The sequence below is a fragment of the Corythoichthys intestinalis genome, chromosome 11 (assembly GCF_030265065.1).
Source record: "Corythoichthys intestinalis isolate RoL2023-P3 chromosome 11, ASM3026506v1, whole genome shotgun sequence".
Classification (NCBI taxonomy): domain Eukaryota; kingdom Metazoa; phylum Chordata; class Actinopteri; order Syngnathiformes; family Syngnathidae; genus Corythoichthys; species Corythoichthys intestinalis.
The window spans coordinates 11,219,408-11,232,592 of record NC_080405.1 but is presented as its reverse complement, the minus strand read 5'-3'; the positions used below and the strand labels follow the sequence as shown (position 1 = coordinate 11,232,592).

At 38.4% G+C, this 13,185-nt stretch overlaps 1 protein-coding gene across 1 annotated transcript in view; it reads right to left on the bottom strand.

Annotated features, from left to right (window-relative positions):
• The window catches only part of LOC130923779 (collagen alpha-1(XXIII) chain-like), a 300,171-nt gene that overhangs the window by 50,926 nt on the left and 236,060 nt on the right, over positions 1-13,185 (bottom strand). Inside the window, exons 7-8 of the mRNA XM_057849748.1 lie at positions 8,367-8,393; positions 7,704-7,730 (exon numbers count right to left, since the gene is read on the bottom strand). Coding sequence (XP_057705731.1) covers positions 7,704-7,730; positions 8,367-8,393 — 54 coding nt within the window. The remainder of the gene's footprint in view (positions 1-7,703; positions 7,731-8,366; positions 8,394-13,185) is intronic.

Genomic DNA, 13,185 nt, shown 5'->3' with positions numbered 1-13,185 from the left:
GTTTCATCAATTGCTAGTTATGGTATCTGATAACACTTTATTTGACAGTGTAGTCATAAGGCTGTCATTAGACAATCCTAATTATGACATGACACTCATGATTATTAATGAATGCTGATAACATGTCATTTTGTGTTATTTGGCAAATTATCACACATTTGAATGGATGTAATAGATCTGCCATAGACTTCATAACTCTAGGTTAAGAAGTCTATGGAGCCGTGCTGGACATAAATGAAGTTAGTGACATAATTTGCTGGATAACACATAATGACATCTATCATAAGCATTCAGTAATGCCCATGATAGTGTCATGTCAAAATTATGACGGTCTTATGACAGTCTTATGATGCCGGTGTCAAATAAAGAGTTACCTATTAATACAAATAAATCAACTAATAAGTCGCACTGGACTATAAACCGCAGGATTAAAAATGAAAGAAAAAAGTAGCGTCTTCTAGTCCAAAAATTACGGTATTTTGAAATAACGGTTCTCTTACATGAGTAAAATCTTTTGGCTACTCTTCCCATCTCTGGTGGTGTGTTCCTCACTTCCACAACATTGATGTCTTTTTACATATCTTACAGTGACTGCTGCTGGTTAAAAAAAAACTTCTAATATCCTTAATATCTATTGTCTGTGTGTGGGGGTGGGACATTCAGCAAGTCAAAAGAGGTACATTTAAGTCTGAACATAATGAAAACAATTCACTGAAAAACGGTGGGGTCGATTACAACAATTAAAACATATAGGAAGACAATCTAAATGGCCTATATGACTGACGTCCTTATATAACGCAAATAACGCTGCTTAAACATTGGTGGGGATAATTGAGCATCTTGAAAAGTTGGTAGTGTTTTGTCCCTACCGTCCCTATGCAAACCTACGCCCAAAATTATTTTCAATCCTACTGCTTTTAAATATAGTATGTTGAATCTTTTAGCTATGATTGATGCAGGAAATATGTTGTGGTCAAGCAATTTGAATGAAATATACTGTATTTCACAATAATCATTGCTGTACAGCAGAAGTGTCCAAACTTTTTCTCCGAGGGTCACTTTTAGAAAAAAATCAAAGGATGCAAGAATCAACCTGAAATCCCTCCACTTTTATCTGTTAAACAGGATCGGAATCAGATAAAATGCTGTTGTTATTATTATTTTCTTTAAATGTATTTACAGTATTTTTAATCATTAACTTATTGGCTACCATTAATGGCGATAGACGTCCGGTCCATTTGCCAGCTCCCCAGTCATATTGGATCGGACATCTATCGTTGTCAATGGGAGTGAAACATGATCAATGAATGCCAGCCTTCCCAGTCAAAATGCATTTGATATTTTTAACTGGCATTGGCAGTGAAAGAATTAACGGCAGTAAGCTATATTTATATCTACACTACAAACAGAACCATATTTTGCAGAACAAAGAAACAATGTCCAGCAACATCGAGAAAGTCAAAAAAGTCACAACCAAGATACCTCGATTTATCACACTGCATTATTATTATTATTTTAATATGTCGAACAGTGTTTTTGTCAACAATGACGATAACGAAAATATCTCGTCGCTGAACAATTTTTTTCATGATGATGATGTCACGATGCCAAGCTAAAAACGTGGCTTTGTAAACTAGAACATAACGAGACAAATGCCGTTTTTCGTCTGACAAGACGACAACGATACGAAAATGTGACATAGTATTTTAATATTGTACGTGGAGTACGTCACTTTGCATCGTAGCAGTGTTTGGGTTGGGTCACTCTTGTGAGATGTGCTGCGCCTCTTCCTCACTCTCCTCATCGGATTTTAGGATATGCCTAAAGTTAGGCACTCCATCTTGCTTGTTTGGAAACATGGTAAGATTTGTTTTCTTATTTTGGCAAGAGAATATACAATGCTGCCTTAGCCTTTCTTTAAAGGTCTGTGCTGAGTGATCATTAGACGCTAAATGTAACTCCTAGCGTTAGCATAGCAGCCACGTTAGCATTAGCTCCAGAATGGCAAGTGTCCTCTAAAAACAATGGCCAGTCTAAAGCTGAGCCACTTGGCTTCTCTGGTCAGTAAGTCGAGAGGAGAGCGAGTTGGTAAAATGGCATTTAGCTAATAGCCAACTTCAGCTGTTGTTTGGTAAATGAGCAATTACTGGGAAATACTGATTGTTTGCAACTTCTGTCTAGACTCTAAGCATAGCAAAAAAAATCCCAGACTTCCCAGTGTTAAACGCTCGTACAACATTTTTTTACATAAAGTTCCAGGCTTCCATGTGGGTTTAATTGAATATGATGTACTGCTTTTCCTGCTGAGTGTGTATTATGATCACCAAGTTGGCATGGTCCTTGTAGACGCTACAATATGTGCTCATCTGTCTATGTTAATTCTGAATTTGTTGGAAACGTTTATGTATTTTTGGACAAAAACTTTTGAATGTTTTCGACGAAAACATTTTGAGTAACAGTCAACTAAAACTAGATGAAATTTGTATGAGATTTCGTCGACTAAAATTAGACGAAGACAAACACATTTTGAAATGACTAATATAAGACTACGAGTAATAAGTATTTTCGTCCAAAAGACTGACACTAAAACAAAAATTAAAAGGGCTGCCAAAAACAACACTGATGTAAAACAAAATACTGAAATTCTACACGGTTAAGTCTCCTGTAGAGTTATCCGATATTATCGGGTATCGGCTGATAAAAGCATTTTAAAATGATATCGGATAATATCGACATCGATTCTTCAGGATCGGATTTGGACCAATATGTATGTTGCCTTCGAAGTGAATGTAAAAGCCTTCTGCCGTTTTACAATGGCTGGTCACAGCTTAGCACAGCAGTTAAGTTGTGCAGCCACGCCCTTATTCAAAACCAAAATGAATCTTCTAATTGGGCCAATTCGACCAGGTGTGGCAAATTTTGTGGCTCTTTAAACTGCTTATGTCTCTGAAGAAATCTACTTCTTTTAATGGTGAACAAAGAGTCGTCTTGGCAAGAGACTGAGACATGTGGACATAGGCCTTAAAATGTAGTATTACAAAAGGTCTTGTAACTACAATGACCAACCTGAAAAGAATTGGATATTTAAAATAAGTAACTTTAGATTTCCTATGTCTCATGAACAGTCTCACAAATTTCGAGGAGGATCTAACTAACTCCCTAGGCGCCAATGTCTCAAATGTGCACCCTGTAAATTGACTAAAATTGCATAGTTTTTCACATTCAATCCAAAATATTTTCTGTTGGGTTCGGGATATAAGTCCAAGAGACCTTTTGCTGCAGTTTTGCACAAGGTATCGACACCCCAATTTTCATCACGCTATGTTGAAAAAACCTGATAGGAGAGGCCTTTTTGAACAATTCAAGGGGGTGATATTGAGCCATTTTGATATTTTCGCAAGATGTGGAAATTCTGATTAATTTTCGAGCATGTTTAGGCCTCAAAATTGTCCATTTTATTAAAGAATAATATTAATAGAAATCCTTTGAATCTTAATAAGGCTCTCGCACCAATTGGTGCTCGGGCCCTAATTAGCCATAATGTGTTAAGTCCACGACCACATATATGGGTATAAGTTTGATATCGGTATCAGATTTTTGGAGTTGGGCAATATCGGGTTATCGGTTAAAAATTCGTTAGCGGACAACTAGGTTTCTACATTGATTTCAAAGTGTCAGGTTTTGATCCCTGACCTAATGGAGAGGCATTGTTTAGGATGACTAGCTTCATTTAATGTTAAAGCTGGGAAGTGCAACAAAATGTAGGCTGAATGCTTCTTGTGCGGGAAATATTTAATGTTATAGCATTTTAATAATTTGTTGTGGGCCAATAAAAACTGGGCAGTGGGCTGCTGTTGGCCCGCAGACTGAAGTTTGGACACCCCTGTTGTAGAGTATCATTATTATTTTTATCATGTTAAAAATTGTATATCCTGTCTTGATACAGACATTTCTTCATTGACAGAAAAATAATTTTCAAAATGTATAAACATACAGTGAACAAAATGAAATGTACAAAAGAACATTCTAGCACCTGTTACTTATTTTTTTTTCATTTTAATTTACGAGATATGAATTGAATGAATCCAAATAAACCAACTCAAAATCTAGCCATGCTATGAAGCATTCTGTCTTAACTGTAGAAATTTGAGTGAACACTTTCACGAAAATGTGATATTTAAGTTGGAAACCAAGCTGCAGTGAATGTAAATAGTGAAATGTTTGTCTTGAACATGCTTGTTTTTTAGGGTGACACCCTGAGTGTTTTGGAGGTGCTGCACATATTTAAAGACTCAAGAAGCCCTTTCCAAAATCAATATACCAATGAAAACATCATACAACAAATATTATAATACATAAATAATAAATAAAATACATGGGTGGCATTTGCTCCAGTTTGTGCAATACCTGCGAATTGTAATAGGAAGTACATTGCCAAAATAAGCAGTTTAGCTCCACGCGCTGTAACCCCACTTTTATTTGCATGACCTTATTTCCCCGGCATAACAAAGGCAAATCTTCTGAATTAATCGGGTACGTGACTTCTTCAAAGAACCCACAGTTGTAAAACACAGGGGGCCTATTTTTAAAACCACACTGCATGAAGATAATTGCATAATGTCATGGTGAGTGGAATGATATCACATAAAAAGGCAAGATTGACAACATAGGGCAGATATAAACAGCTTAGTCACCTCAGAATGTTTGAAAAAAATACTTCGGTTTGAGACTAGATGGCAACTCTGGCGCTCCCACAACTATTGTTTTGTCTTTTGTGGCAAGGCTTTATTTATACAGTTCTATCATAATTTCTAAAGTGTATAACTATCATGGTTAGATGATGAGGACATTTTCAACTTCATCCGAGGAACCAGATGACTGTTGCTGCTGTTCCAGCAGCAGATGTAAGGTAAACATATTTTTTCTTAGCTTGGTATTGTTTTTCTGTTGTGAGTTGAGAAAAATGTCTGTGCCAGAGTTTGTCTCAAAACGAAAATGTGCTGTCATCAACTAACTGCTAAGAAGAAATCAGGAAAAATTCCATTGCCTGATCACATTGCACAATCAAACCTTTATTTAGACTTATTAATGTTAGATGGAGTTGTCATGTCGTAATACAGTGGACCCTCATGATATGAGCACCTTACCTTACGGGTTTTTCCACGATAAGAGCATTGTCAGAAAATAATGCAAGCAAATTCAGAAAAGCATCTCTCTCACTTGGCGTGTCAGAGTGCCTCAACATCCCACCAGCTGGCATGTGAGCCCTCTCTTTTTTGCTTTTATTCCCCAAGTGTCCTGGCATCCCACTATCTGGCATATGAGCATCTCACATCAACGGAATCCCCCATCTGCCCCTCATCCTCTTTGTGAATATTAACCACATCCCCCAGTTTACTTACACCAAAAATTTTGTTTTGTTCATGTTACGGTGTATGTACACTGCGGGCCAAAAGTATTGGCACCCCTGCAATTCTGTCAGATAATGCTCAATTTCTCCCAGAAAATGATTGCAATTACAAATGATTTGGTAGTAATATCTTCATATACATACATTTAGTCAACCACCAATTGTGCAAGTTCTCCTACTTGAAAAGATTAGAAAGGCCTGTAATTGTCAACGTGGGTAAACCTCAACCATGAGAGACAGAATGTAGAAAAAAAAAAACAGAAAATGACATTGTTTGATTTTTAAAGAATTCATTTCCAAATTAGAGTGGAAAATAAGTATTTGGTCATCGACAAACAAGCAAGATTTCTGGCTGTCAAAGAGGTCTAACTTGTTCTAACGAGGTCTAACGAGGCTCCACTCGTTACCTGTATTAATGGCACCTGTTTTAACTCATTATCGGTATAAAAGACACCTGTCCACAGTCTCAGTCAGTCACACTCCAAACTCCACAATGGCCAAGACCAAAGAGCTGTCGAACGACACCAGAGACTAAATTGTAGACCTGCACCAGGCTGGGAAGACTGAATCCTCAATAGGTAAAACGCTTGGTGTAAAGAAATCAACTGTGGGAGCAATTACTAGAAAGTGGAAGACATTCAAGACCACATATACTCTCCCTCGATCTGGGGCTCCATGCAAGATCTCACCCTGTGGCGTGAAAATGATAACAAGAACGGTGAGGAAAAATTCCAGAACCACACGGGTGGACCTAGTGAATGACCTACAGAGAGCTGGGACCGCAGTAACAAAGGCTACTATCAGTAACACATTGCAACGCTGCAAGACGTGTCCCCCTGCTGAAGCCAGTACACGTCCAGGCCCGTCTGCGGTTCGCTAGAGAGCATTTGGATGATCCAGAAGAGGACAGGGAGAATGTGTTATGGTCAGATGAAACCAAAATAGAACTTTTTGGTAGAAACACAGGTTCTCATGTTTGGAGGAGAAAGAATACTGAATTGCATCCAAAGAAGACCATACCCACTGTGAAGCATGGGGTGGAAACATCATGCTTTGGGGCTGTTTTTCTGCAAAGGAACCAGGACGACTGATCTGTGAAAAGGAAAGAATGAATGGGGCCATGTATCGGGAGATTTTGAGTGAAAATCTCCTTCCATCAGCAAGGGCATAAAAAGATGAGACGTGGCTGGGTCTTTCAGCATGACAATGATCCCAAACACACAGCCAGGGCAACAAAGGAGTGGCTTCGTAAGAAGCATTTCAAGGTCCTGGAGTGGCCTCGCCAGTCTCCAGATCTCAACCCCATTGAAAATCTGTGGAGGGAGTTGAAAGTCCATGTTGCCCAATGACAGCCTCAAAACATCACTTCTCTAGATGAGATCTGCATGGAGGAATGGGCCAAAATACCAGCAACAGTGTGTGAAAAGCTTGTGAAGAGTTACAGAAAACGTTTGGCCTCCATTATTGCCAACAAAGGGTACATAACAAAGTATTGAGATTAACTTTTGGTATTGACCAAATACTTATTTTGCACCATGATTTGCAAATAAATTCTTTAAAAATCAAACAATGTGATTTTCTGGGCTTTTTCCCCACATTCTGTCTCTCATGGTTGAGGTTTACCCATGTTGACAATTGCAGGCCTCTCTAATACTTTCAAGTGGGAGAACTTGCACAATTAGTTGTTGACTAAATACTTATTTGCCCCACTGTATGTGGTACATGACGCTAGAGTAGCTTCAGTTACAAGAAATTGTTTTACGAAAAAAGGTACAAATCACCACACTCCTACTTATTGATGCCTTTAATTATTATTTAGGGGTAACATTGGGGACATGGGAAGTGTTGCACACATTAACTGGAATTCAGTTATTTCTTAGGTAATGATAAGAGCACATTTATGTTATGAGCTTGGTCGTGGAGCGGCTGGTGCTCGTATCATGAGGGTCCAATGTATTAATTTCCTGGTAACTTCTGAGAACTCAGGTCAGCACGTTGATGTGATGTCATTGTGGTTGGAGCAATAGAATCAATTTAAAAAAAAAAAAAAATAGAGACAAGAAACGGTGACAAAACCAGAAAATAAAATCATATCTATCGTTTAAATTATGAAGAACAAACCAGAAAAGTTGGAAATACTTACCTTTGAAAAAACAATTATTAGATTAATTAGTCTGACTGCTGTTTATGTGCAAGTTGTCATAAACAAGTTATGATGCGGAGCTTTTTCTTATGTAAAACAGTTTTAAACATTTTATGTAAATCGCTAAGTCACAGTTAAAGCGTATCTTACCCTTGGCCCAATGTCTCCTTGGTCACCCTGGATGCAAATGGAAAAGAAAAATTATTCAATTAATTTTTTTGTTGCTGTAATTGGAATCATCTGACAGCTGCTGCTGTGTTATAGCTGATTATTGCTTCTTGGCTATAGAATTGGGAGCTACCTCCTAGCATGATTAAATATAGAGTGCCAGTTTTCTCGACTTAAGCATCGTGTGTCATTTGCAATCCATTAATGTCAGACTGACTGATGCTGTTTATGTAAATTGTGTTGTTCATCGCGGATGAGTTTATCCTGACAAATTTGAGCATTAATGACTAGAAGCACACAATGTGTAAAAATCCTCAATGCGTGATGCCCCTCTGCCAGCTCTTGCATGGCTCATGATTGTCTTGGACTTGGCCAGGGGTTCACAGAGCGGGAAAACATCTGGCTATCATCGAGGCCTGTAAACCTGTTAAGTGCCCTGACGTGAGAATGTGGCGAGACACATGAGCTCCCACATTTCTACATGTAATCTATTGCTCCTATGATGGATGCCTAGTCAATGTGAATGTGGGAGGGTGAAGAACACCCCTATCTGATCAGTTATGTTTGCAATGATGTTTGTCAACTACTGTGAGATACGTGCAAAAAGTGCTTGGTTAACTGGTCTCAGACCGTAGTAAAACATACCTTTTCTCCCTTGGGCCCGGCTGGTCCCTGTGGAAGGGAAGGAGATAAACGGAGACAGATGGTCAATGATAAATCATCTCTAAGACAGGCAACATGAATATGAAAATGGCACCTCACAGCATTACATCAAGTGTCAAGATCAGGCAGTTATGCCTTTTGGTTTAGCCATGCTGAGTACCGTATTTGAAGATGTTTCACCATAAGACGAGAACTTTACACAGCACTTTTCAAGAATCCTATTGAAGATCGACGGTCGGCAGAAAAGCGGAGGTAAAAAGTCTGTCTCTCAAAAGGATTTCTTTAGGCATCCATTGTGGCCATCCACAGATAAAATAAGCGTATTAAAGTTGACCATGCCACGTCTTATAGGTAGCTTGTGATTTGATTTCACTTTCTTTTGTAAGTCAAACTACTACAAACAAACAGATTTCAAATCCTCGAAGGTGTTATTAATGCAATTACCTGCCCTTTTCGCCAATGGCCACATGATGTTTTAGTATAAACCAGAGCCATGTAGAAAGAGTTGCGACACTCTCTGATTTCGCCGCGGGTGGTCACATGGTTCATGTAGGCGTGAATTGTTCCAGGCACAGCGCTGTAATGGTTTTCTACGGAACTGACAGTAGTGATTGCGACATTTATGGTACAAATAGATAAAATCACGTATCTAAGTACTAGTTTGATGATGTCATTGGATTGTAAGATATTGGTGTTGGTTGGTTGGTAAATGCTAGTTTTACATTTGCCGTGGAAAGGTGACAACTGAAAACTATGTAAACTGTTACGCAGAATGGAACTTTCCCATGTTGTGGAGGTAAAGTTTCATGTTTGTGTTAGCATTAACATGGAAATCAACTTTTATATCCAAATGGAAGCTGATTTGCGTTTTTCCTTTTTCACATCTAGAATACTGTTTTTCCATGGAATGTCTAGATTTCCTTGATTCACTTGCCTGTGATAATACATTCAAAAATAATAGCTCATTAAGCTCTGATAAAGAAAACCATATCTAATTTTTCTTATTCAACAATTGGTGAAATTGGCGTCATGGTTCACTATTTACAACTAACATTTTATAGATCTGTGATGGTTGGTTGTGCAGCATTTAGATGTACCAATCGGTCTGAAAAGGGCTATCGTATGTATGGTTTCCCTAAAGACCAAGAGCAGCAGAAAAAATGGATGGTAATGGTCAGCCATCAAAACATAAAATTTAAAGGCTTTTTTTGCTGTTTAAAATTGGGTTCAGTGGCCATAACCAGAAGTCGCAGCCAGCAGTCACCATCAGCACGCACCAGCAGCTGTCCCCAGCACAAGCAGCAGCATGATGTGCGTCGTGAAAATATACATTAGTTTTCAACTGCTGCCCCCGCAACTGGATTAAGAGGAAGATAACGGATGGATTATAACTTTGTTTCTATTAGTTGTTGACATCACTTTTCAATCTGTACACATCTCTAATATATGATCTTTATTCAGGAGTCACACGGGGTGTCCATATCACACAAATCAACATAAAAATGACATAAGAAACACAGAACATGTATACAGTATAATATAAGTGTATGCAGATAAGTATGTCACAAAGACAATGACAATTTAAAAGAGGTAGTGACTTAATGTATCCCTGGGGATACCTTCCCAGTTAGCGGAGTCACCCTAAAAAGCAGTAGAAAATCGCTTGAGAGATAAAAAATATATGTATATACATAGACTTCATAATATATTGACGGGACACAGGGCCGATTAATAGGGGGCCTATTTCCGTCAAATCTGACCGAGTGGAAACACAGGCAAGGAGTTTTTTACGTTGAAAATTCTTGTGAATAAATGCTCAAATCCCTGGATTCAACATAGATATGGACGTAAAACAGGTCTCAATTCTTGGTTGAACAAACAAACAAACAAAAAAAAACGAGCATTTAGGATTTATTTTACGTAAATATGTCGAATGTGCTGTAGTCTTTAAGCCACGGTGGTGCCGCATTATCGCAACAAAGAGCTTTTTACTTTGAAATTTTTGGGAATAAATGCGTAAACCCCTGAATTCTTTATAGATATGGATGTAAAAGTCTCGATTCTTTGTTAAAAGAGCAAAGACCCGGGCAGTTAGCATTTATTTTACCTAAATATGTCGAATGTGCTGCTAGTCTTTAAGCCACTGTGGCGCTGTATTATCACAACAAAGAGCTTTTTACTTTGACATTTTTGGGAATAAATGCGTAAAACCCTGAATTCTTTATAGATATGGACGTAAAAGTCTCGATTCTTTGTTAAAAGAGCAAAGATCCGGGCAGTCAGCATTTACAGTGGGGAGAACATGTATTTGATACACTGCCAATGGGTTTTCCCATTGACAGTGTATCAAATACTTGTTCTCCCCACTGTATTTTACGTAAATATTGCGAATTATGACGCCAATGCTGTAGCGCTAAATTTCTGCCATTTATTTATTTTTTAAAAAAATGCATGCATGGTACGAAAAATATAATTACCTTAAATCTTGGAACAAATCACTCCTGAGACAATCCTTCCTGTTGGCTGTACAGCTTTCGCACTTTTTCAACCTAAATCCGTCGGATCGCTGCATGTGTTTGAGAATAACCTCCACCGACTGAAGCGGAGTGTGGAACAGCCCACTTCTTGAAGGCGTGGCGCAGTGTCTGGGGAATGTGTCCCTTCAATATCATTATGAAGTCTATGGTATATCAGTGTGCCATGCATATACAAATAAAACTACATCAGAAAGTGCCGCTGATAAAATACAAACAATTGAAAATTGAAAGACGGTCGTTTTTTTTTCATCAACTTACCTACGAATATATTTGAGAGCCAGCCATTCAAATGAATAGGGTCCGCCCTCATCCAAGCCATGTTTGAAACTATTCGAGGCTCCGTTACCCGGAACTAAAATCGTATAACAGATCCCTACGTGAGTGTTGCAACTCCCTTTCTACAAGGCTCTGGTATAAACAGTTGCTCAGCGAGACACCCACTCACCAATGTAAAAAAATATGTGAAAAATGCAAATAAATGTAAGTGATACATAAATATAAGTTTGACTCAGTCAGACATATCATAATGAGATAATGAGATCATAATGCTGTTTGCAGAGGCAAGCAAAGAAGAGCAGCTAAAATAGCAAAATAGTCACCTTTAATTGCTACTTCCACTATTCCTATTTCTCATTCGATTTGAAGCCCTGAACGTTGCCTCAACTATTAGCTCATTGCACAACACTAAGAAGTCCAGAGATGTATTATTGAAAGGCTTTACACAAAAAGAACTGACAGCCCGAGTCCAGCATCCAAAAAAGGACTTAAATATATCCCACTGGGATACAATGATGACAGACTTTACGCTTTATATTTGAGGTCACGACCGTGAAATTGGATGAGGGATGGCATCTTTCCATCAAAAACATTGGTTTCTGACAAGGTGATTTATAAAATAATGTTAACAGGTGTTAGCTATTACATAATTAACTATTGTGTCAGGCACATTTGATATAGTCTAAAATAGCATTTTTTAAAACCGTATGAAGCAAGCTTGATCTTCTTGAGAAATGACTTGAAATATTCATGTGAACATGACCGTCATGATGTAATTCAAACTTTTGATTCGGTTTCTCCACCGAGAGACTCCCTCGGCTAACATCATGCAACAACACATGCTTTCCTGAAGTTTCTACAATAACCTTTTCATTTCTGAAACACATCAGTACCACTAGGTGGTTTACTCTGATCAGATACCTCGCTATCATTATTAGGAAAAGTATCCATAACCGTGCACTCACTTCTTTTAAAGGGATCTTCGATCTTAAACATATGTAGGCTCTAAAAAACCACAATTGTTCTCTTGTATTAAAATATGTTGTTATAAACGCATAAAATGTTAAAATCAATGGTAATATTTTATAATATTTAGTACCTGTTTTGACCGATAGTTGGCGCCATGTTTTGCGGGCTCGGAGTGATTACGTAATTGGGACGTTTCCAATTGTGTTTAACAATTGGGTATGGCTGCCTAAATTCGCTAAGTAAAATGCCATGATGTGCTGCTTTTGGATGCAATTTCCAGTCAAATGGAAACAAGGGGAGTGACGTGAGTCTCCACAGATTTCTACGGTGGCCGAAAGGTGTCAGGCGAAATGGCGAAAGTCCAAACACTTTGCAAATAGAAAAAGCACGAACCCCAATTGCAAACGCTTTGCAAAAGAAAAAAAGCACGAATGCAAACTGCCACAACACGATCCCCAATTCCTAAAGCGCGATAGCAAATTGGCAAAAGCACGAACGCTAATTGCCACAACACGACAGAAATTTAAAGTAAGCCTTTATTATTAATTAATTTATTTATTTAAGTTCTGGGTCATCGTCTTTGCAATTGTCTTGCGTGCCTTTTGCGGTCGTGCTGCAAGCCATTTGCTGTCGTGTTGTGGCAATTGCCGTTCGTGCTTTTGCCAATTTGCAATCGCGCTTTAGGAATTGGGGATTGTGTTGTGGCAATTTGCATTCGTGCTGCGATCCATTTGCTGTCGTGTTTGTGGCAATTGGGGTTCGTGCTTTTGCCAATTTGCGATCGCACTTTAGGAATTGGGGATCGTGTTGTGGCAGTTTGCATTCGTGCTTTTTTTCTTTTGCAAAGCGTTTGCAATTAGGGTTCGTGCTTTTTCTATTTGCAAAGTGTTTGGACTTTGCATTTCGCCTGACACCTCTTGGCCACCAAGATTTCCTATTGACAAGAAGAGTTGAAAGGTTTGGGAAAATGCCTGTCGACAAACAAAACTTCCCAAAGACCCAAGGCTTTGGTCTTGCCA